Source organism: Aspergillus costaricaensis (assembly GCF_003184835.1).
Source record: "Aspergillus costaricaensis CBS 115574 unplaced genomic scaffold BO79scaffold_19, whole genome shotgun sequence".
NCBI classification, from domain to species: Eukaryota; Fungi; Ascomycota; class Eurotiomycetes; order Eurotiales; family Aspergillaceae; genus Aspergillus; species Aspergillus costaricensis.
In genome coordinates, this window is record NW_020291819.1 from 394,241 (window position 1) to 415,462 (window position 21,222).

At 49.7% G+C, this 21,222-nt stretch overlaps 9 protein-coding genes across 9 annotated transcripts; 3 read left to right on the top strand and 6 right to left on the bottom strand.

Annotated features, from left to right (window-relative positions):
- Window positions 1–492: 492 nt before the first annotated feature.
- On the bottom strand, window positions 493–3,007 carry BO79DRAFT_238291 (amino acid permease GAP1). The gene is made up of 3 exons (XM_025684796.1): window positions 2,396–3,007; window positions 1,906–2,323; window positions 493–1,840 (listed from the first exon to the last, which is right to left on the bottom strand). The coding sequence occupies exons 1-3, from the start codon at window positions 2,670–2,672 to the stop codon at window positions 778–780; spliced, it is 1,758 nt and encodes a 585-aa protein (XP_025538692.1). The 5' UTR covers window positions 2,673–3,007; the 3' UTR covers window positions 493–777.
- A 5,374-nt stretch (window positions 3,008–8,381) lies between these two features.
- BO79DRAFT_288167 (RNA-binding protein LSM5) lies at window positions 8,382–9,208 on the bottom strand. The gene is made up of 7 exons (XM_025688658.1): window positions 9,156–9,208; window positions 9,044–9,094; window positions 8,915–8,971; window positions 8,810–8,848; window positions 8,729–8,756; window positions 8,555–8,618; window positions 8,382–8,489 (listed from the first exon to the last, which is right to left on the bottom strand). The coding sequence occupies exons 2-7, from the start codon at window positions 9,066–9,068 to the stop codon at window positions 8,451–8,453; spliced, it is 252 nt and encodes an 83-aa protein (XP_025538693.1). The 5' UTR covers window positions 9,069–9,094; window positions 9,156–9,208; the 3' UTR covers window positions 8,382–8,450.
- An 858-nt stretch (window positions 9,209–10,066) lies between these two features.
- BO79DRAFT_288168 (3'-5' exonuclease) lies at window positions 10,067–11,050 on the top strand (the record flags this gene model as incomplete). Its single annotated transcript, XM_025688659.1, has 2 exons — window positions 10,067–10,814; window positions 10,872–11,050. 2 exons carry the CDS (start codon window positions 10,067–10,069, stop codon window positions 11,048–11,050), a joined length of 927 nt encoding a protein of 308 aa, XP_025538694.1.
- A 304-nt stretch (window positions 11,051–11,354) lies between these two features.
- pex10 (ubiquitin-protein ligase peroxin 10) lies at window positions 11,355–12,658 on the bottom strand. The gene has a single exon (XM_025682621.1). It carries the CDS (start codon window positions 12,566–12,568, stop codon window positions 11,432–11,434), a length of 1,137 nt encoding a protein of 378 aa, XP_025538695.1. The 5' UTR covers window positions 12,569–12,658; the 3' UTR covers window positions 11,355–11,431.
- Window positions 12,659–13,040: 382 nt separating this feature from the next.
- On the top strand, window positions 13,041–14,889 carry BO79DRAFT_174817 (EXS domain-containing protein). Its single transcript, XM_025679760.1, has 5 exons — window positions 13,041–13,302; window positions 13,385–13,434; window positions 13,530–14,224; window positions 14,294–14,607; window positions 14,679–14,889. The coding sequence occupies exons 1-5, from the start codon at window positions 13,218–13,220 to the stop codon at window positions 14,750–14,752; spliced, it is 1,218 nt and encodes a 405-aa protein (XP_025538696.1). The 5' UTR covers window positions 13,041–13,217; the 3' UTR covers window positions 14,753–14,889.
- A 598-nt stretch (window positions 14,890–15,487) lies between these two features.
- On the bottom strand, window positions 15,488–17,242 carry BO79DRAFT_209558 (uncharacterized protein). The gene has a single exon (XM_025682622.1). The coding sequence runs from the start codon at window positions 16,864–16,866 to the stop codon at window positions 15,811–15,813; it is 1,056 nt and encodes a 351-aa protein (XP_025538697.1). The 5' UTR covers window positions 16,867–17,242; the 3' UTR covers window positions 15,488–15,810.
- Window positions 17,243–17,436: 194 nt separating this feature from the next.
- BO79DRAFT_245998 (Ac45/VOA1 transmembrane domain-containing protein) lies at window positions 17,437–18,792 on the bottom strand. The gene is made up of 5 exons (XM_025685516.1): window positions 18,640–18,792; window positions 18,277–18,575; window positions 18,106–18,210; window positions 17,832–18,050; window positions 17,437–17,780 (listed from the first exon to the last, which is right to left on the bottom strand). Exons 1-5 carry the CDS (start codon window positions 18,732–18,734, stop codon window positions 17,641–17,643), a joined length of 858 nt encoding a protein of 285 aa, XP_025538698.1. The 5' UTR covers window positions 18,735–18,792; the 3' UTR covers window positions 17,437–17,640.
- Window positions 18,793–18,931: 139 nt separating this feature from the next.
- Window positions 18,932–19,859, top strand: BO79DRAFT_22632 (rRNA-processing protein RRP17). The gene is made up of 2 exons (XM_025683783.1): window positions 18,932–19,204; window positions 19,270–19,859. Exons 1-2 carry the CDS (start codon window positions 19,025–19,027, stop codon window positions 19,744–19,746), a joined length of 657 nt encoding a protein of 218 aa, XP_025538699.1. The 5' UTR covers window positions 18,932–19,024; the 3' UTR covers window positions 19,747–19,859.
- On the bottom strand, window positions 19,760–21,036 carry BO79DRAFT_196563 (tropomyosin). Its single transcript, XM_025681212.1, has 3 exons — window positions 20,863–21,036; window positions 20,363–20,667; window positions 19,760–20,267 (listed from the first exon to the last, which is right to left on the bottom strand). Exons 1-3 carry the CDS (start codon window positions 20,878–20,880, stop codon window positions 20,105–20,107), a joined length of 486 nt encoding a protein of 161 aa, XP_025538700.1. The 5' UTR covers window positions 20,881–21,036; the 3' UTR covers window positions 19,760–20,104.
- Window positions 21,037–21,222: the final 186 nt, after the last annotated feature.

The window sequence follows — 21,222 nt, forward strand, 5'->3', positions numbered from 1 at the left end:
TCCTAGTCTTTAGGGCTGGTGGGAATTTTTGGGAAGACCCATCGCGCAGCACCGGTAACCCAAAATAATGGGAAGAGGAAAAGAGCCGAACTCTCAGATCATTTCCCAAGAAGGAAGGCTCTGAAGACGATTGCTTTCACTAGACACAAAGAAGGGGAACTGGTGGTCGACAGGCGTTAGTAATCTGGCACATCTTCACCCACTGATCTTCCCCCTGTATGACTGACTAGTATGTACAGACAGCGTAGAGACGCTGTCAATACTTCAAGTAAGGTATTATTATTTACGTGGCTGGAGTTGGTTGCTGCTGACTCGTTGTGGTTGTTCTCCAGATGCAAACACGCCAAGCCCGGAGACTGGCCAGCAGCAGATCCAAAACACGGCATTGCCGAACAGCTACTGTCATGTTGCTTTTTTGGCACCACGCAGTTGACATGCTTCTATTCTTAGGGTCTGAATCATTTACTTCTAAACACGGAAGTCCATACAGTTGGTCTCAATTTGTTCATTGTCAACATACTTTCCTCCACTACTAAGCAGCGTCGACTGTCTTCGTCGTCGAGTGAACTTTCTCATTTAGTGAAGAACATTCATTCGCCATCCCGATGCATCGGCTCAGCGCTGATCAATATGCTACCTAAGGAACATAAACTGAAGAGGGAGGCATGATCATTATCATACATTATTTAAAGCGCAAAAAGGGGATATGGATGGAAGAAAGCGCAGCCCAAGCATGAAACAAGCCTTAACACCTTTGAAATGTGACCCAACCCAGCTTTAGCAGAAGAATTTCCACACCTTCTTCCACGCAGGCCAGGCCGCCTGTTCTGCCTTTTCTTCTTCGATGAGCGCTTGGATGTCGAGATCGCGACGACCGGTGTGGAGATCCATGTCCTTGGCCCGGATGAAGGGGGTCTTGAACCAAAGCTTGTAGGGGATGTAGAAGGCCAACACGACCGGCGCAGCAAGGTAGTCGGAGAAGAAGTTGGAAACTAATGCCGAAGCCGACATTTCACTATATCCGCTAGGCGCAAAGCCAACCCAAAACTGAGCAATCAGAACGAGGCAGTTGAAGATGAGTCCGATCCAGGAACCAATCACACCAGGCTGGGACGTGAAAGCCAGCTCGTCGAGGCTGTGCCCTTGCAGTTTCCAGGCGCGACGGAAGCGAATGTGACACAGGCAGATTGACCCCCAGGTGAAGATGGAGGAGAGACCCGAGATGGCCATCATCCATGTGAAGGCTTCACCCTCCTTGTCGGAAGCGGCCAGGAACCCAAGCAAACCAAACGCCGAGGCAACGATGAGAGCCGGAAGAGGCCGGCCCTTGCGATCGATGTAGGCGAAAATTTTTGGGGCCTGCTGTTGCTCAGCCAGAGCCGCCAGAGTTCTCGAAGAGCCGTAGACAGCTGCATTGCCGACGGAGAGCACAGCAATCATGATGACAACGTTCATCACCGAAGGCAATCCAGAAATTCCCGCGTTCACAATGGAGATGACGAACGGAGACGCTTTGGCATCGGCGCTAGATGAACCATCGAGGAGTCGGGAATCGGTGTAGGGGACAAGGAGGCCGACCAAGGTAAGAGACACGATGTAGAAGAGGGTGATACGCCAGAACACCTGCTTGACGGCGGTCGGGAGCGATTTCCTAGGATTAGCGGTCTCTGCGGCGGCAAGGCCAACCAGCTCCGTACCAGCAAACGCAAATGCAGCATTCACAAAAACACTGCAAAGACCCTTGAAGCCATCGTGGAAGGCACCTGGATCGTGCCAGTATCTTCCACCAATGTATCCACCATGGGGCCCACCGCCACAAGTCAGGATGATACCGAGAATACTGTATGAGGTCAGTCAACCCTCATCGCATACTAATGTTTGAGGGGGCAGATCCAATAGACTCACATGAAGCCAACTACGGCGGTGACCTTGATTATGGAGAACACGAACTCTGCTTCACCATAACCTTTAACACCGAACATATTGATGCACACAATGACAGTCCAAAAAATAGCGACCCAGGCAGCATTGGAGACGCCCGATTCCCAGTAGTCGACAGTTAACGAGGCGGCGACAATTTCGGTGGGGAGGGTCACGAGCCACTGCAGCAGATAATTCCAACCCATGGCGAAACCCCAAGCGGGATCGATGAACCGGGTGGAATAATGCGAGAACGAACCAGCAACAGGGAAGAGAACGGCCATTTCACCCAGCGCATGCACAGTGCAGTAAAGCATGCAGCCGATCAAAGCATATGCGATCAGGACCGAGGCTGGGCCACCGGCCGCCAGGACCTTTCCAGACCCGACAAAAAGACCAGTACCTAAAGCGCGATGCAGTCAGCAAGGACGAAGCCCGGATGGCGTGAGCGTCGGCATCAAGGGACCATGCATACCAATTGAACCACCAATCGCGATCATCTGAAGGTGGCGACCTTTGAGCTTGCGTGCCAGTGGAGAACTAGCAGTGTTCTGAGCAGCATTTTCGATATCGAAGGTCTTCCCATCGTGACCAGGTTCATGGTGCGACGAGGCACGAGCATTAGGATCTCTCTTGAAACTATCGATAATTCGCTGGCCAAAGCTGCCCTTGGTTGCTTCAGATTCGCCGTAGAGAGGGGGAGCGTCGCCGAACGAGGGCTCCGACTTGGGTTCAATGAAATCCTTCTCCATGGCCGAAGAGGTGTGATGCAGATTGCGAAGAAATGCAACGATTCACGATGGAATGAAGAAGGAACAAAGTGTTCACCAAAGCCAGTTCAGAAACCCCAGTGAAAAAACTAACGGGCGGGGTGAGGAGAAGGTGAGAGAGTGAGGTAGGCAGGAGGAGGAGGGGAACTCCAGAGATGGTGACTGTGTTGTTTGCAGCCCGTGCAAGTGAAGGGTATCTCAAATCCCAAGATAGTAATGATAAGGAGGGGAGGGCTTTAGGGGAATACTATGAGCACCTCTGAGGGAACCGGGCGGCAGGAGTTTCTTATTTCTTTTCCGTAGAGAAGCGGAATCCGGGAAATGGGAAAATTCCCTGAGACATTAGTTATTTCTGGTCAGGATGCAGGGGTTTTTTTTTAATTATTTAAATAAGAACCGGGCGATATAGGTCACAGCAGTAATCCCCGACAGTTCCAATCCACCCATGGGAGTAATTACGGCCCCGATCCACGAGAGGTGGGAAGAACCACTGAACAAGCTCAGCAGACTCCAGTTGCGGGCCTGATATCGGCCACAAATCCATGTGGCCGAGCTAAATGGGCAGGAAGGCCGCAGGATAGTGGAGGCAAATGTAGGTCTGCTGCGACTCGAGCTGGGCCCATGAGTAGCCGGATGCGCTCTGGCTAGTTTTGGAGTACTTTACTTTCTACTATTATGGGGAAAAAGGCTAAACTGGTGGTTGCGCGACAAATAGAGGGGGAACCAATCGGTGAAAGCGTCCAAGTTGACCATGGCCCCGGGGGATCCCTCGAGTACCACCTCATTAATTGATTAAGAGCAAAATAAGATTCTCACTGGATCTGATTGGTGGTTCTGCAAGGTATTATTAACTGTTACTCTTTGCTTTAGGGATGATTATTACACCCTACACCAACTAAACGCCTCCCCAAGATAACTGGTTATCGGGGGATTCACTACTGCCACTGATAAGCACGACCAAGCCACCCTCTCCTCTCCCTCTCCTCTCTGCTTTAGGCTCCCGGCACTGCGTCTTACGATGGGCACGTTGTAACCCCTTCTGGATCCACTTGGATTTTATCAAAAGAAAATAATTACTGCTAGACCGTCCAGGAGAATTTTATCATTTGGTTGTACAAGGGCAAAAAGTGATGAAAAATGATGAAGCAGTGCTTTCATCATCTACTCCAAATTGACTGATGGCGCACAATGCAGTCATACAGCAGATACTGACGAGGAAATTCAGCCTGACCCGGGGAAATAATAATGGAATTGAAATCACCTCATCATCAGTGACGGAAGAAGGTAGCATTTTCATGATTTAAGGTTTCCACGCCACTAAGCTCGTTTATTTCCGAACCAATACCACTGTCTACTACCCAGTAGGTTAATCGTGTGATTCCAAAGCGACAAAGCAGAAGATGGGTATTATTTTCCTGCCATCATGGTTCATGGTTCACAACCATACTAATCCTGTGTATGAGCTGAGTTTCAGGGATGTGGTGATACCCAGTAGGACTGCTATCTGCTATCTATCGGGCTATCTTGGCTTCCTGCGGTCCATGGACCCCAGGGTTCCGTTCTGGGGTGGAGACCCGCCCCAAACAAATCCACCCTTATCTCCGGTGGTCATAGTAGTGTCACTTTGCACCTCACCTTATCTCTGCTTCTTCCCCAGCTAACCGTTTCGCTTCCTTACTTATCTTATTATCATGGCACCTTCCCACCCCCCCTGGTAGTGTCTCATCGGGGGCCAAAACCTCGTACATAATAATTCGTAGTCAATCTTTGCTTCTTTTCACTTTTTATTTCGATCTAATTGCGCTACTCTTCTCCTGAGTATCATATTTGTGCTTGGCATCCATGTACACTGCATGGAAGGTAGTAGTCTATCCTCTTAGCATCTCGTATTATCCCACAGTAGGAATCCGTCCGCTGCCGCCTATCATAATCCACGTGTCCCGCCTCTGCCCGAATTATGACAAGTTAGTCCTTACTAGTACTATCTAAGCTAACACGTAACCTACAGGGGAAATTATCTACACTACTACGAAGAACTCTCCTGCAACATATGCTTCGACTAAGATGTATTAGACCTCATAGGAACTACTCCAACCCCCTCTTCACCTGCTTCTAGTACAAAAAGGGGCCCTGCGAGAATTAAAAGAGCCCTCCAAAGTACTAGGAAGAAGCGTAACGGGCTGGCAGGCGCAGGCCAAAACTAAATCATCTCCGCACCCACAGAATTGACGCGGCCGGGGTTGGGACCAATCAGGCCGCGCATGCAGGGATGTTGATAAGCCCTCGCTGCGGTCGGTTCGATGAGTTCATTTTCTGCCTATCAAGACATTATCCACTCCCCCAGTAGCCTCCCTAGTAGTAGTCTACTCCGTCGTTGTCCGTCGCTACTCCCTACGTGATCAACAAGTGCAATATCCATTTAGAGCCACTATGTTATACAGCCGCGCTCAGGTACATCACTCCTGATGCCTGTGTCATGATGGCGCAAATTAAGAACAAGGTAACGAAATATACAGAGCCACTGACAGTGAGTGCAGTAAGTACTAGGGGATTCATCTCGCACACCTCTACGAAGCAAAGGTCACTACGGTAACTACCAGTTGTGCCACCTCTTGCCACCCTTTACCAACTTCTTTTTTTCTTTTTTCCACATCATGATACTGTGTATTCCTGTTCCTCAAGGATTCTGAAGGAACGTCCGGTTAGAGAATATGACTGGCTACCACCCCTTGCTTATTCCAAACCTGGCTGAATTCTGGAACGTCGTCCTGTCATTTGGCTTCGGTTCTCCTGATCGATCGGGCCTCTAAGCTTTTGCACTACACAACCACCACCCGCTCGTTCGCCCCGTCGCGTCCCTGCTAGGGTAGCAGGGGAGGAGGGACTGAACCCATGGAAGACCGATAGAAGCCAGTTGGAGTTTCTTTCGGCGCGATAGCCCGACGAGTCCTGCAAGGCTAAGCCCACGCCTCCTCCCTCGAGGAACGTTGAATCAGGATGTCCGAGTTGCTGCTTAGTCTAATACTCCCCTACGGAAGCCTTCAATCAGGATTCCAGTCCACTAATTAGTGGCAAGGTCGGATATCGCCGGCTCGTATAAGCCCCATCCGTGGTTCGTAGTCAGGTCTTCCTTTTACGCCAAGGGGTTTGTTTATTTGCCTCTTGCGGAGCATCTTTTGCCTTTTGTTCGTCGATTTTGCCTCTTGAGTGGGTGGTGCCATCCATTCCACACAGATAGAGAGAATCAATCTATGGCTCACTTCTTCACATGACATGTCAGACACCGATGGTAATATTGGGGATAGCTTCGGGCAAAGTACAGCCGTGTGTGCCATGTGGCCATGTGAAATGTGGTGCTACTGTGCTTCGAAGCTGCATGTGGTAGCCTGACGCCTGGGCCGCCGCTCCGTTTGAGCTATCGCTCTGGTTGCTGCGAATGCTCCGACATGCAGCCCTGCCATGGTAGTTTCATAACAGGGTGTGTTATACTGCGGAACTCCGTTCTCAGAGCTGAGAGCTGTTCAAGAGTGGGAAGGATACATGATCAACATGCCCATTGCAAGGCTAGGAAAAGCAAAAACCGCAGCACATCCTCAGAGTCAGCTGAAGAGACTCGAGAGGAGAAGAGTACAAAGTATCAACCAACATCATGCACATCAGCACCTGTAAAGAAGCGGAGAATCTCTAGCTAGCACGAACAATCTGTGCCTCCGCCCAGAAGTACTGTGTACTCACACACCGGCCCGGTGGTGCCAGTCCGAGCGAAAGATCTACAACGTTTTGTTTGGTCAAGCGACTTGCAGCTGCCAGCAAATGAAGCGCTGGGGTTGCCCAGCTGTGCGACCGGTCCGGTTACGTGCAGGAAGAGCTTACTGGAGACAGAGCCAGCTAGCTGGAATGGAGCCTAGCGCTGATACCGAGGTCAACGTTCGAATTACTGATCGAAGAATAGAATCAGGCTGTGCTAGCTCTAGACTAGGTCTATGCGCTTTACTCTGCTGTTTTGAAAATGCCCCTTACTGCATGGGCAACGAATCCAGCCAGATGTTGATGCAGTTTTTACTACCGTGTAGGCTGTTATCCAGGGGCATAATCACGCCGCATAACTATACGAATGCATCTAGAATCAACAAATGTTGGCATGAACATACATTTACAAAAGTCCCAGCTCAATACTAACCAAAGTACTCTCTCTCTCTTTTCTGTTCCCGACACAACTAGTAGTAAGACGTAGTAAGTATCCCGTCCCTCGGCAGAACCAAACAAGAAACCCAACCCCCGCAAACCACCCCCATCCATCTATCCGACACTAAACAAAAACCCCATAATTTACACCTCGCAAAAGCAAAAGCAAAAACGTTAAGAAAAGTAGTACCTACGTAACATCGATATCCACTCCCATAATCAAACCACGGCTCAAATCCATCTCGAATAAGTCCGACAACTTACTAACATACGTTGTTGTATGTAAGTAGTAAGTAAATTAAAGTTATATGAGGTGTATAAACTTCTCAGCTGACTTGACACCGCCCACTTTTATTAGTTTCTCATTTTTGCGGGGAAAGAATCTGTTACATAACAGATTCTTTTTCATTCCCGCTTCTGCAGTCTTACAACCCCGCAAAGACCTGCCATGTCCCATGTAAGATTATGTATGTACCCCGACTTTTATTTTTTCTGACAGCCTTGGGTCTTGGGTTGGGGAAAGTCTGGGGTAGACTATTTAGCTTGGTAGGTTGGGTTGATGCGACGTTGGCGGGTTTGATTTGGGATTGTGGTGTGTGGTTGTGTGGGGTTGGAGTCGGTTGGGGGTTTGGGTTTGGGTTTGGAGGGATACATTCTGGAAGTTAGTAAAGAGGGACTGAACTAGGTCGAGTATAATGCCTATTTAGGCACTACTATTCATTTCATCTAGTAGTGAATAGCTAATTAGGTGGCTGTTATTTGCTGTTTTGGTAGAGAAGTCACCGAGTACCGAGGCATATTTAGGTTTAGAGCTGTTCCCTGCCCTTCGGCAAATCGTCTACGTCACTACTGCTAGCCTTTTATGTGCAGTAGATAGTTGAATTAGCAAATGTAGTACAGACCTACCTCATATTGCATAGCCATTGCTATACAGCATTTTGATACGCTGTTGTTCTGAATAGGAAAGTTGTCGTGAGGGTGTATTCTATTGGAGATATCATGGATAGGAGTTTTACTTGTGCGCTTGTTCCTTACTGAAAGAGGCTCATTCTGTAGTAGAAGTAGTATGGGGTATGTGGCTTCTTTAGGTGGTAGTTTAGAACTTATGCGTACTAGTATGTGTTTTCTTTTCCATTGACCCCTGCACGATGATATATTTGGTGCCTGGACCAGACACTCCTGACCGGTACCTGCGTGAGGTTGCTTGCAGCATGGGCTATGTTGCATAGGGCTGTACCTGAGCATGTAGTCTCGGAGTGTAAGTAGGGTAATATGTGGCGGTATATGAATGATTATGAATGGAGGAATGCTTCTTCCACGTGATCTGTAATCCTGATCTTGTTAGGATGAGGAACAGTAGCAAGAGCTCGATTTCAGAGAGAATGTATGAAGGAAACTACTAGGTTATGTTGGAACAACTACATCAAGGTGCATCTGTAGATCTCAACACCTTACTAGCCAAAAGTCTCAGTGTCAGAAGTAAATTACATCATTACTACTGTCTATCTCAATCATGAGCGTTCATTCTATTACCATTTTGACATATCAAAGAAGAAGAATCGTGGATATCATGACCTAAGAGCTACCGACCGGTCCCTCACCACCGGGGATCAACTTAATAATAACTAGTGTCAGTCTGGAGCATAATCAGTAACACAGGGGTATGACTGCAGACATACCATGCAGACGTTGTTTCCGTTCAACAGAATCTTGGGGAGCTTCACTTGAGAGCCGGAGTAATCGCTATCGCATTTTTAGTAAGATTTCTTGCTTCACACATAGGATAATGGCTAAGAAAAGAAGAGCCCCAGAGATAGGAGATCTCCATCCAGATAGCAGATAAGATGACTTACAACTCAGTCACGTCCTCCAGGACCATGTCTGCAGCAGGTCAGTCCACGCACATCGTAAAACACGACAGGAGAAATACTTACTGACGTAGTCATCGAATCCAAGCAGCGTTCCGGCGAATTCTGAATGCATGTTAGCTATCTAGCCTATCGTCTGCCCCTCCCCCGCAGGGAGATGTTCATGCAGACCTTTGTCGTTCTTCATGATGACCCATATCCTGGATCCGACACACTTGTCGATCAATTCTGTCGCGCATGTTAATAAGCAGATCATCACAAGTACGCCATGTATACACGGCTTCTGACAGGGTCATTTACCAAGAGGAAGAAGTTGTGACGCCATTGCGGAATGATTAGGTTATTAAGCAGCTACTTTCAACTCAGCATATGCCCCTCCAAGACATGCAATCTATATCAATAGACAACTTACTGTTTTCCTTCTAGGTGGAAACAGGAGCCCCTTGCCTAGATCTAATATAGAAAATGAAGCGGGCGGACTGACGAACGGATGCTGGAATGATTCCATCCACACAATCTTGGCGGGCCCCGGTGGCAGAGTTTATCCGGCCCGGATGGCCTCCCCCAATCAGATCTACAATCCCGCTCCGCTTCATCGGGGTGATTTTCAGGTACGCCCTGTCGCTTTGTCGATTTCAAGGCTGCTGAAATCCAACATGATGTATTGATTGAGCAGATTGTTATGTTTTTATATTGGTATTATGGACTTCTTTCAGTCAGTGTGTTTTGCGTGACTTGTAAGACTTGACGCGTTTTATAAAGACCGGTGGCGGTGATAGAAGCCGGCGGCAAGCGTCACTTTTTTAGTTCTTTTGATCTGGTCTACTATGGCTCTCCGCGAAGCAGCTATGTCTTGGTATTTCTACCCCATTTCATGACTGAACAAATGCTCATTTTTATTCTAGCTCGGCCAATGGATATAAGTGCATACGCACTCTGCAAAACCAGGCTGCCATGACAGCCACTCGCTCAAGGTTGCTGCGCAGGTCGTGCGCCTTGTATCAGCATATGACGCTGAATGGCTCAATAAACAGGCCGTACTCTGCTCTGAATAGAAGTAGCTGCTCTCCACGTTCCAGCTCGAGCAAAAATGAGAAAGGCATTATACAGAGCCTACCTGGAACAAGGCATGTCTCTTCCAGGATCGACAGTCGGTCCTGCGAACTCAAACCCCGGCATTTACATGCCAGCGGCATGATACTTTACAATCAGACCTCTCCATATACAGGTCGCCAAAATGCCGTTTCTCATAGCCACAGACATATAACCTATCCATTTCCAGCACAAGAAAGATGCTATAGCTCGAATACAGTTCCGCGACCAATGATTGAGCATATAATCGACAGTAAAGACGTCGGAGAACTCCAGACACCAGAATCACCAGTATTACTAGCCAAGTCAGAAACACTGAGTGCAAACAACAATGACATAGACGAGACTGCCTCAGAAAACCACCCAGCAGGAGAATCAAAACCAGTCCTCACACCCGCCGAGGATCCCCCAACACTCAAGTTCTGGAGCCACACCATGCTCAAAAGCCCCGAAGGCAAAAACATCATCGTCCATTACTGCAAAACACTCAAAAGCAGCGAAGATGTCGCGCAACTCTTCCTGAACGACAAGATCCTCGGCTTCGACATGGAATGGAAAGCGCAGGCCTCCGCCTGGAACAGCATCCAAGACAACGTATCTCTAATCCAAGTCGCGAACAGAGAGCGAATTGCTCTCTTCCACGTCGCCCTCTTCAGACCAGGCAAAAAGCTCAGCGACCTCGTCCCTCCATCTCTCAAACAAATCATCGAGTCCCCGGACATCACGAAGCTCGGAGTATCAATCAAAGCAGACTGCACGCGTCTCCGCAAGTACCTTAAGATCGATGCGCACGGGATCTTCGAGCTTAGCCATCTCCATAAACTGGTCAAATACTGCCAGAGTAACCCGAAACTCATTAACAAGCGCCCTGTCAATCTCAGTGAGCAGGTGGAGGAGCACCTGGGGCTTCCGTTGGAGAAAGCGGAAGATGTGAGGTGCAGTGATTGGACGGTATCTTTGAGTTATCGTCAGGTGCAATGTAAGTTCTATTCGGCCGCCCCTGGTGCCGACACATGAATAATGAGTGTATGTGTAGATGCTGCATCTGATTCGTATGCTTGTATCTGCTTGTTCGATACTATGGATGCAAAGCGAAAGGCCCTCGACCCTCGACCACCTTTACCTGCTCATGCGGATTTGGATCTGCCTATTCGTATTGTGCAGGAGCCGACCGTGACGACGGTCCCGGATGATGTCGAAGTGGTTAAGCCTTAGTGGATTGCTTGAGACAGAGTGACGATACATTGGTTTCCACAGCATATGCATACTCCCGCGACGAAACAGGTTGGTTGCTACCTGGTTAAAGCATAGAGCGACTCGATATATACTCTGTGGTTGGAATAACCAGATTCCAGGGCCATAACCTCTGAAGATTGGATCTATATAGATCTCAGAGCTAGAACATGATATGATACCCATGCTAGAATCAATATATACAACAGTTTCATCAGAAACTAAATAGAAAGTCAAGTCATTTACAATCGAGACTGCCAAATAATTGCCTCTAGAATGAATGGGGTATAATTATAGACAAGAAAGCATGATACAGTCAGTCATGTATATAAACAGCGCTGTAAAGTCATAAAACCATCAAAATCATCCTCTCAAGGGCAGCACTTTCGACAAGAGCACCTCCTGTCGACAAAGCGGGCACTCCGGCTTCTCCCGTACCCAGTCCCGCACACACGTCCAACAAAAGACATGTCCACAGGTCGTGACACTCGGATCTTTGAACAACTCCAGACAGAGCGTACATTTGCGCTGCTGTCCTTCAGGGATCCAGGGGATCGCATGGGAGTCTTCTGAGAAATCGTACCGGGCAGCAGAAGCCGGAAGGAGAGGAAGCGAGGAGGGGTTTTCGAGAGACGGTATCAGGGAACTTCCATACAGTTTCATGCCACCCTCTGCTTCAAGTCCACTATCTTCATTCCCCTGTTCTAGGTCGGTCCCAACCTTCTTGATATGCAGGATGCCTTGTACAGCGATCTGCAAGACAAGCAGCACACCCAGGACCTCATAACCAACCCGTTGTTCACCCTCCTCTACCTTCTTCGTGAAGACATACCGCAGGCCCGAGAACCGCTTTGAGAGATGATAGTAAGCGCCCGTGAAATAGAACGTTGCGATGCTAACGGCGTATATGGGTGACAGCGACGTGATGGAGTCCAGATGCTCGAGGATGTATTTTTGGATCCGGAGTTTCGTGAAAAAAGATGGTTTCTTAGACGACTTGTTGTCCTTGGCTTGCTCTACTGCTGTTTTCTTGGCTTGAGATGCTTTGAATTGTTGTCGAGCGATACTGCGTTCCAGCTTCGATCGCAGTCGTTGTCGGAAAGCGGGGAGAATACGCTGCAGCGTCCAGGGCAGCAGAATACTGCTGAGGATATACCCAGCTCGCCTTGGGAGAGAAGGAAGTTGGAGGGTGTCATCTTCTAGTTGGACCAGGTCGCAGTATTCTTCTCCTAGGGTTCGGTTTCCGATGAAGGTGGTCAAGGCAAAGTAGAGGATCTCGGTTAGGTGTTTGATGGCATCGGAGTGGGTGTGTGCATAGCGAGCTCCGCGGAGAGAGCGAACAATTGAATGGGCTTGGCTTGTCAAGCTCCCTGTCATGAAAACATCCTTTTCATGCGACCGAATGATGTCTGGGGAGGTAGCGAAAGGGTAGAAATGGGCCGAGGGAGAGACGGACGGTGTCGGAGCGGAGGTAGTTAGGGAGAGATCTTTGTCGGCCATTGTGAGGGAAGTGGGAGAGTGGGAGAGGTGATGAGTGAGGGAAGAAATGCGGAGTCAATATAAGAGAGAGCTATTCCCTCGCTGAGGCAGCTATCATGGCAGGAAGAAATGAAGAAAGAGAGGGAGAGATAAGGCGCGTGGGATTGTATAGCAGCGCCGGCATGCAACAGCGGATCCCCGAAAGGCGGAGGAGCAACACCAGTGCCTCGGTAATACTCACGTGATGCTCTAGACAACCGCAACGTGACCCCTATCACATGACCTTACTCACGTGCTAAGGGTCAAGTCCCAAAGAGGCCAGGCTAGACCCAAAGCGGGACCAGTGCGCGTCGTTACAAGCCGGAAAGCCGCGCGGAGCCGCTGGGCCCCGTCCAAAGTGGAAAGCCGACCTGAAACCGGCGGTCCCTGAGCTTCTTCACTTCCCGCTGCTTAAACTGCTTCGCTGGTCATGATTTGAGTGCCCTTTGTGGTTGTTAAACCTCACCCCGAGTCGCTCCTTGATCTCCCCCCTTCGCCTGATCAGTCACTGTCGCTACATACTCTTCACTACTGGCTCCGTGCCTCGAGCCTCCCTCGAGTCACTTCCGAATCTCCTTCTCGGTCTCCCTCTGGTGCTGAATTCCCGGCGCCGCCGTCTCTTCAATGGAATATGGGTGTCGATCAACATGCTCAATTGGATCGCTTCAGTCTCTTCCTCCCCTTCCCCTATCGCGTGGCGGTGATACTGCTGGCTGGTATGCTACCCCCTTGGATGATCGCCCCCCTCCTCTAACTAATCCCCGGCATTTCATTTGGCTGACATTTCGTTATCGATAGGTTTCTGGGGTTGGGGTGCTAATCTGCAGTACCTCCTAAAGGCCAATATTGTGGGTGATGCCCCTCCCTCTCCCTCTCCATTCTCCTTCCCTCCACTTCTCTTGTCTATATAGTTATATACATTCGCTGACTGGCTTCTTGTTAGGATGTCCCTGCCCTCATTAAATACCCTGCCCGACAATCCTCCAGTCAACGCCCGCATTATGCCTCGACATACCAGCTGGCCACTCTCCTGACCATCCCGCTCGTCGTCTCCCTCCTTATCTTCTGGCCCGCCACCCATGGCTCCGCAGAACGCGTCGAAGCGGTGGAATTCATTCCGCAGTCATATTTCTTCATAGGACTGTTTATTCTCGTCCTGCCCTTCTACCGGATCGCGCGCTCGGGCCGATATCGGTTCTTCATGACCCTGAAGCGCATCAGTCTTGGAGGTCTGGCGGAAGCACAAGATGGCAAATTCGGGGATATTCTGCTGGCAGATGCTCTGACAAGCTATTCTAGAGTCCTCGCGGACTTGGTTGTTACCTTCTGCATGTTCTTTACCACGGACGTCTCCAGCACGTCCAAACCCACCCGCAAGTGTCGCACGAACGATTACGTCGTTCCCTTGATCATCGCTTTTCCCAGTATCATTCGACTTCGCCAATGTCTCATCGAATACTTGCGTGTTCGTCGGGCTACCCAGCGTAGTCAAGTTGCGGGCAGCCAGGGTGGCCAGCACTTGGCTAACGCCCTGAAGTACGCCACCGCGTTTCCGGTGATCATTCTGGCAGCCAAGTTGAAGAACTACAACCCTCTAGACTTTTACGGCTACAGTGAGATGAGCCTTTCACGGCTCTTGTACGTGCTCGACTTCTCTTTCCTGCCTTCTGCAAATAGCCCTGTCTAACCGCGCTCCCTCTGTTACAGGTTTTTCTTTACATTCATCAACTCCGCATACTCCTTCTACTGGGATATCACCAAGGATTGGGATTTGACCCTTTTCTCTTCGGCACGCCACAGCCACGAACACCCATACGGACTGCGCCGCCATCGCTACTTCGCCAACCGACAATACTACCTCGCGATCATCATTGATCTGGCCATCCGTTTCTCCTGGCTCTCTAGATACGTGCCCGGATTTGTTTGGATGAGCGAGACCGAGTTTGGAATTTTCGTACTCATGTTCTCCGAGGTTGCCCGTCGTTGGATGTGGGTTTTCCTCCGCGTCGAGGCCGAGTGGAGTAAGTCACCCATCCATCACACAAGCACGTTACCGTGGCACCTTCAACTGACTCGTGGCACCCAACAACAGTCCGAAACAGCCGCGGTCCTGCCCCCGACGATATTCTCCTTGGCGAGTTCGGCGGCAAATTGGACGCAGACTGAACTTATACAACCTTGCCGCATCTTTCTAGACAAAGCTTCTCGCCCATTCCTCTATAAACTGACATGATTTTTGTGTATCCAACATTGTAGCCAGCATTCATCGTTATTGTGTTTACGTATGTAAGAACATTTTTCTTCCTTCTGCCTCTTTTTCCTGCCTTTCTCCCTCTTCCTGGCTTGGATTGGTGCATTTAGAGCCCATCCGGCCCGTTCACTTCTTCAAACTTGATTTGACTTGGATTGGCTTGGTTCCGTTCCTCTTACTATACACTTGTCTGTTCTATACACACACACACACACACCTATATTTACCTTCTTCTTTTCCTTTTCACTTTTTTTCATTTTTCTACTGGGAGGCGGAGAGGCGTCTGTATCATATTATATTGGGCAGGAAACAAAGGGAAAGGGAGTGTTGCGGAGCAGTTCATGTTGTTGTTTCGTATACGTTAAAACGTATAGTATAAATCCTCAGTCTGTTTTATTTCTTATTTCTTTATTTCTTTATCTCTCCTACCTTTTACCATCCTCTTCGGGTTCTTTTCATTTTCTTTCGTTGTAATAACTTTCTCTTTTATTATTTATTGGGGTACCTACCTAGTACCACTCATTTTGGTACTGTTCGGGGGTTAAGGAAAGACTGCGGGTTGGTCATAGTGCTGGATGGTATGATAATCGAGGCTGTCATGGACAGTGCACTCGCTTAATAGGTAATATTAATGGTGATTATTATTAAGACGCTTGCTTTTGTTTCACTAATGGAGGTAGTTACAGTATAGCAGGGACGCCAAATTGAAGAGAGGAATAATGAATGCTAAATAATGATAGAAAGGGCAAATAGATAAATGCTCGTTGATCGTGAAAGGGGCTTAGCTGACATGATAGAAATGATAGAATAAAATATACAATACAGTAATAAACATATAAGCAGGAAAAGAAGTTAATGATAAGAGATCTGTATGACGGAACATAATGCGAAATATACAACACGGCAAAGGAGATAATTGAGAGAAAAGAAAAATGAAAAACCGTCGCTCGTACAACAGCATAGATAGGTCATATCAGTGTCTGTTCTGAGGCGTACTGTGGTTATCGAACAAATCTTCCAGGTATGCGCTTGGTGTGCGACCCTGAGGAGGAGAGGACAGATTCACGCTGCTGGTAGAGGGGTCTTCTGCGCGGGACCGTCTGGCACTACGACGGGGCGTCGTGTCCTGTTCGTTGGCTGCTGGGGATAGGCCTGGTGATTCAGGAGGGCTAGGGGCTGTTTTGGCCCTCGTATAACCCTGCGACTGTGGTCCCATGCCTGGGAGATCAGCCGCCGAGAAGCGTGCTTCGTGAGTCCGAGGAGGCGCTGCACTGCCGGTGTTGTAGTAGCCTGCAGGGAGATAGGCAGACCGCCTGTTACTGCTGCTGGGATGCATTCCGGCGGTGGGCGAAAAGAACAGCGCGCTGTTGGAGCTGGGGGTCTTTGTGGAAGGTGACCTATGGTGTCGGTGGCTGTGACGGTGGTGATGATGCCCTCCACCACCCAGCTTCTCGAGGGTGACACCTGGTCCGGAACTTGATCTTCTGGAGCGAGATCTTCGCTTCTTGGTGCGAAGCAGTCCTTTGGTTTCGGATGACCGAACCATGGCGGCTTGACGAACGGAACGGTTGACTGACCAGGCTACGAGGGCGCGCCAGGCCAGAATAGCAAATCCAATGGCACCAAGGACAGCCCCGACAACGATGAACAGAGTCCCCTCGGGGATCTTCGACTTCTGCATGTACGGTGCATCGGCTGTGGGGGGAACAGTGACGATGGGGTAGCCACTGGTTGAGGAAGAGGAAGAAGAAGAGCTTGAGTCAGTTGACGTGGACGAAGCATCTGTCGTTGAGCTAGACGATGAGTCCGTCGTGGTTGAAGCTGAGGTGGTAGTACTGTCATCTGACGAGGTTGTCGCAGAGTCCGTAGATGAAGATGTGTCCGCCGTTGTGGTGGCAGTGGTCGTAGAGTCGTCTGTGGTAGAATCCTGAGCGACTGAAACTTGCGCGACAAAGACAATGATAAACAATAGAAGGAGTATGAATGAAGGCTGGCGGGCCCTTGAGAGGCCCACCGACAGGGCTACCATGGTTGATATAGACTCCTGGGTATCTAAGTATCAGATCGAGGGGTAACGAGAGTTCGTAGAACCAGCAATGACCGGTGCAATTAGAGTTAAGGCAAGAGATACAAGTTCATAGTCAAGAGGGATCCGAAATCGTCAGCAAAACAAGAACTGAATCGGATGTCTCTGGTCGTAGATTGATTGCATGAATAGCGGGTGTCTCCAGGCAGGCGGGCGGGACTTAATATCGGTCTCCACCCAAAACAAGAGGGTCAACAAGCGATGGATGCAAGGGTAAGACGGTGATCACCGAGGTAGGGCAGACAGCCAAACGAGGGACTACAGCGATAGCCGCTGTGCGGTTAATCCGTGTCTTGAGGACCCCCCAAAGCGAGCGATGGGCATTTAGAGAGTGAGCAAAGACGAGGTCTTTGACAGCCAAGCGGTGGTTGCCCCGTGCCATCCTCGGCCGGCCTGAGGCTTCCACACTATGGCCCACGTGATACCCAAGTTATTCTTAGCGGCGAGGTAAGTTCAGGCTATTGGGCCATTCCCTTAATTATTAACTCTAATGTGAGACATTCTAGGATTCGTCATCAATCATGTTCGATGGTTAACTAGATATCTACCTCGACTTCCAAACGATACCTAGTGGGGTGCCACTTTCACTCGTACAATATGATAGATTCCACAAATAAGCAAACGCCGCTTCGCTGATATACAGCCTATTCATAATATAGCAAATTATGCAAAGAAGAAGCAAGACTAATGACACGAATCTGGAAGAACAACCGCTAATCACTGCTGCTTCTTCTGCACAGCGGCCGATGTGTCCTTCTCGAATGCTGCATAGGGAACCTCCAAGCTCAAAAGAGCAGACAGTCCGACATAGAAGATCATCAGGAACACCAGGGTCGCGAGAATTCCCATCCAAATGCCTGTTAACGGTCAGATTATGTCTTGCGGTGGCTTGATTTCGGTCTACATACCGGGTGTAAAGAACTGGTATTCCTGGAAAAGAGTCTTGTTGGACGAAGATTGACTGTCATGAGCAGAGTAGTCGCGCTTGAGGTCCATGTGAAGGGGATCCTGTTCCGCTTGGTAGAAATCGGAACCGGTGTCTTCGAGTTCCCTCGGGGAAGTGACGTAAAGGATCGTGTAGCCCTTGGACTCCGGGAGCCGGTCAATGACATTGAAGAGCAAGCCATCTACAAAAACAATAAGCATCTCTCCGGGAGTAGTATAGACGTTTGGGCCACTAACCGTTGTTCGAAAGCTGCTTCTTCCGATCATGTCCCGCAGGCAGGACAGGCAAGTCAACAACGATGATGCGGGACTCCGCATCGAAGTCGGTAGAGTGAGAATCAGCTATAATCATTTGCTGTCAGTCATGTCCTTCATCTATCGACCACTCATATACAAGTGAGCACCTACAGGAAGCGTCGATCACGGTCGATTCAGCCCCGCACTCCTTCTCGAGCAGCTTCTGGACATCCTTCGCCTCTATCTCGCCCACAACTTCATTCACAATCGTCTTTGTCCGGATGTTCTTGTCCTTCCCCGTCATCTTCCCACCGAGGCGCGGTGCGGACTGGCGAGTAGCGAAGTCGGTGCTGTGCACACCGGGCTGAGACGCAATAACATAGTAGTCGGAAGGGCAGCCACTCAGCCCCGTAGACAGATCTTCTAAGATAGCGGGAGCAGTCCGCAGCTGTGCCGACGTAGAAGGGATCCTGTAGTAGCTAGTTAGCTGGACACTCTAAGGAAGTCCCGCAATCGAGCAAGTGTCACGCATACTGGGAGGTCGATGCAAGGAAAAAGGGAGAGGTGTCGCGGATTGCGTTCGCCGTCGTCGCTCCCAGAGCGAGCAGCGAAAAGGTTCCCAAACGCATGGTGGTGTAATAGGGGGGTAGCTATCAGATGAGCGGACGGCTATCTAGAGAACCTCCGGGAGGAATGAATGATGATGTTGGAGCCAGGCTGGTGGATTGGCCGACGACGGCTCGGAGGCGGTCGAGCCAACCACCGGCACGGCTTAGCTCGACTTGTCCCCGGCCGTGACGTTCTGGCAATGCGGCCGTTTTGGAAATTTTTCCTGAACTAAAAATCCCCGCCTCAGAGAACAACATCACTTCGTCCATAATTATAGGCAATTTATTCTAATTGTCTCATATATAAAATCATGGGGCCAGCAGCAAAAAGGAGAAAGGTGGCCAGCAAAGTCGAAGAAGTTACCTTCGACGCTGCCGATCGCCAGCAGTTTCTCACAGGCTTTCGCAAGCGCAAACAACAACGCATTAAACATGCACAAGAGGTGGCCGAGCAGAAGGCCCGTGAATTGAAGCGTGAGGAGCGCAAAAGGGTACGTCTATTCGCCGGTGATCAGTTTGCTTAATTGCACCGGAACTAATTTTGCTTGCAATTTAGATTCGCGAAGAACGAACCGCAGACTTCCAGCGCGCTATCGAGGAACATAAAAAACAACTCAAGAGACTGAAGGAGGAGGACAGTGAGGAGGACAACTCGAGTTCGGGAAGTGGTGATGAAGACGACCAGGAATGGGAAGGGTTCGAAGAACCCCCAGCCGTGGATTATGAGGCTGAATACATAGACGAAGACAAGTACACGACGGTGACGGTGGAAGAAATGGATCCTTCCAGAGAAGGCCTACTGCGATCGGCAGGCAATGAATCGGACGACGATGAAGAGGAGACGGAGACGAAACCTGCACCGGACACCAAATCAAACCCGGCAGGCGAGAAGACGAAAAAGAAGACCGATAACAAACCGAAAAAGAAGAAGAAGAAGTTCCGCTACGAGTCTAAAGAGGAACGCAAGCTTACGAGGGTGAAGGAGCGCGCGGCGAAATCGAGGAAAGCCCAGGCTCGACGAGACCGCTCATAATATCCAATCCTATACAACACAGCACAGCACATTTATGAACCAGCATTCGGTTGAGAATACAGAAGCCAGAAGGGGGGCGCTCCCAATTAAATATGCTCTATGTACCTTCACAATGACTAATATGGTAAACAATAAAAGGTTAAACAAGGTCACGGGGACGAGCGGAGAGACCGGTTGATGATGCGGATGAAGCCAGCTAGATGACACGACGAAAAAAAGATACAGCTAAAATCCGTCTCCCTGCAGACAGGACATATAGATCAGACTGTGATGTGCAGGAAAAGAAAGCAAAGGTAAAAGTATATTTGGGGAAAAGGCTGAAATCCAGCATCTTCCGGGCCTCGGCGCCATCTCCTTTTTAAACATTGCTGATGGAGACCTCGAGGTCGTGCAGATCCTTCTGCAACTCGGCGTATTTCTTCGCCATCTCCTCGTACTTGCTCTCCCACTGGTCACGGGACGCTTCGAGAGCCTGCACCTTGCGTTCGTAGTGGCCAGCCTTGACGTCGGTTTGGCGGAGCCTAGAGCACGAGCGTAGTCAGTATATGTGTTGCTCCGTTGCGGACTCGTAAGAAAGGAGGTGCGGGGAGGGGGCGGAAATGGAAAATAGACGTACTTCTCGTTGGTCTCCCGGAGGTTCCGGTCAGCGTCCTCGGCCTCTTCTTCCAGAAGTTGCAGACGGCGCTGGAGAGCCTCGTTCTGAGTATCGTGCTGAGCACTCTGGTTGGCAGAATCCTTGGCCTCCTTAAGAGCGGTCTCGAGCTTCTCGACCTCACCCTCCAGAAGCTGGTTCCGGTGGTTGAGGGATGTGATCTCCTGCTCCTTGGCGAGGTTCTCCTGCTCCAGCGTCTTGACCTTGCTCTTAAGCTCCTCAACCTTCTCCTGGGCCTCCTCGGCCTCGAGGCGGAGGTTGTTCATTCTCTAGAATCATGGGGGTCAGCTTTCGGATATTTCCAGTTTATTTACACATTTCTGTTTGTGGTAATGAGGATAGATGGATCACCATGAGTGATGCGGTGGGAGAAATAAGGATGCATGTGGTGGTGCATGTTGCAGTTCCAGGCAGCTTAGAAGCTACCCCGCCAACAGGGGGAGGGGAAGGGAAAGGAATCTCACCTCCTTGATCTTATCCATGTTGGGCAGTTATTTGCAGTGAAGGAACGGGGAATATGTATGGTAGAAAGTAGATGGTTTCGATGAGTTGGGGATGCGGGACGGCTTTCGCTCAGCGATAAACCAGACAGAGATGCAGTAGGGAAGCAAGTAGTCAAAAGGACAAATGGGTTTTGGGTTTAGGGAGAAAGGAAGAGAAGTGGAGGAGGGCCTTTCAGGTAAGGTTGACTTTCTTGCCTGGCCTGGCGGTCAGCCGCGACTAGTGGTTGGGCCCGATCCATTTTTGGTATGGTAGGGGATGCCATCGCCCCCCCTGGACGGGCAGTGCCACAATTGCTGTGGCTGATACTTTACCGTCCCGGT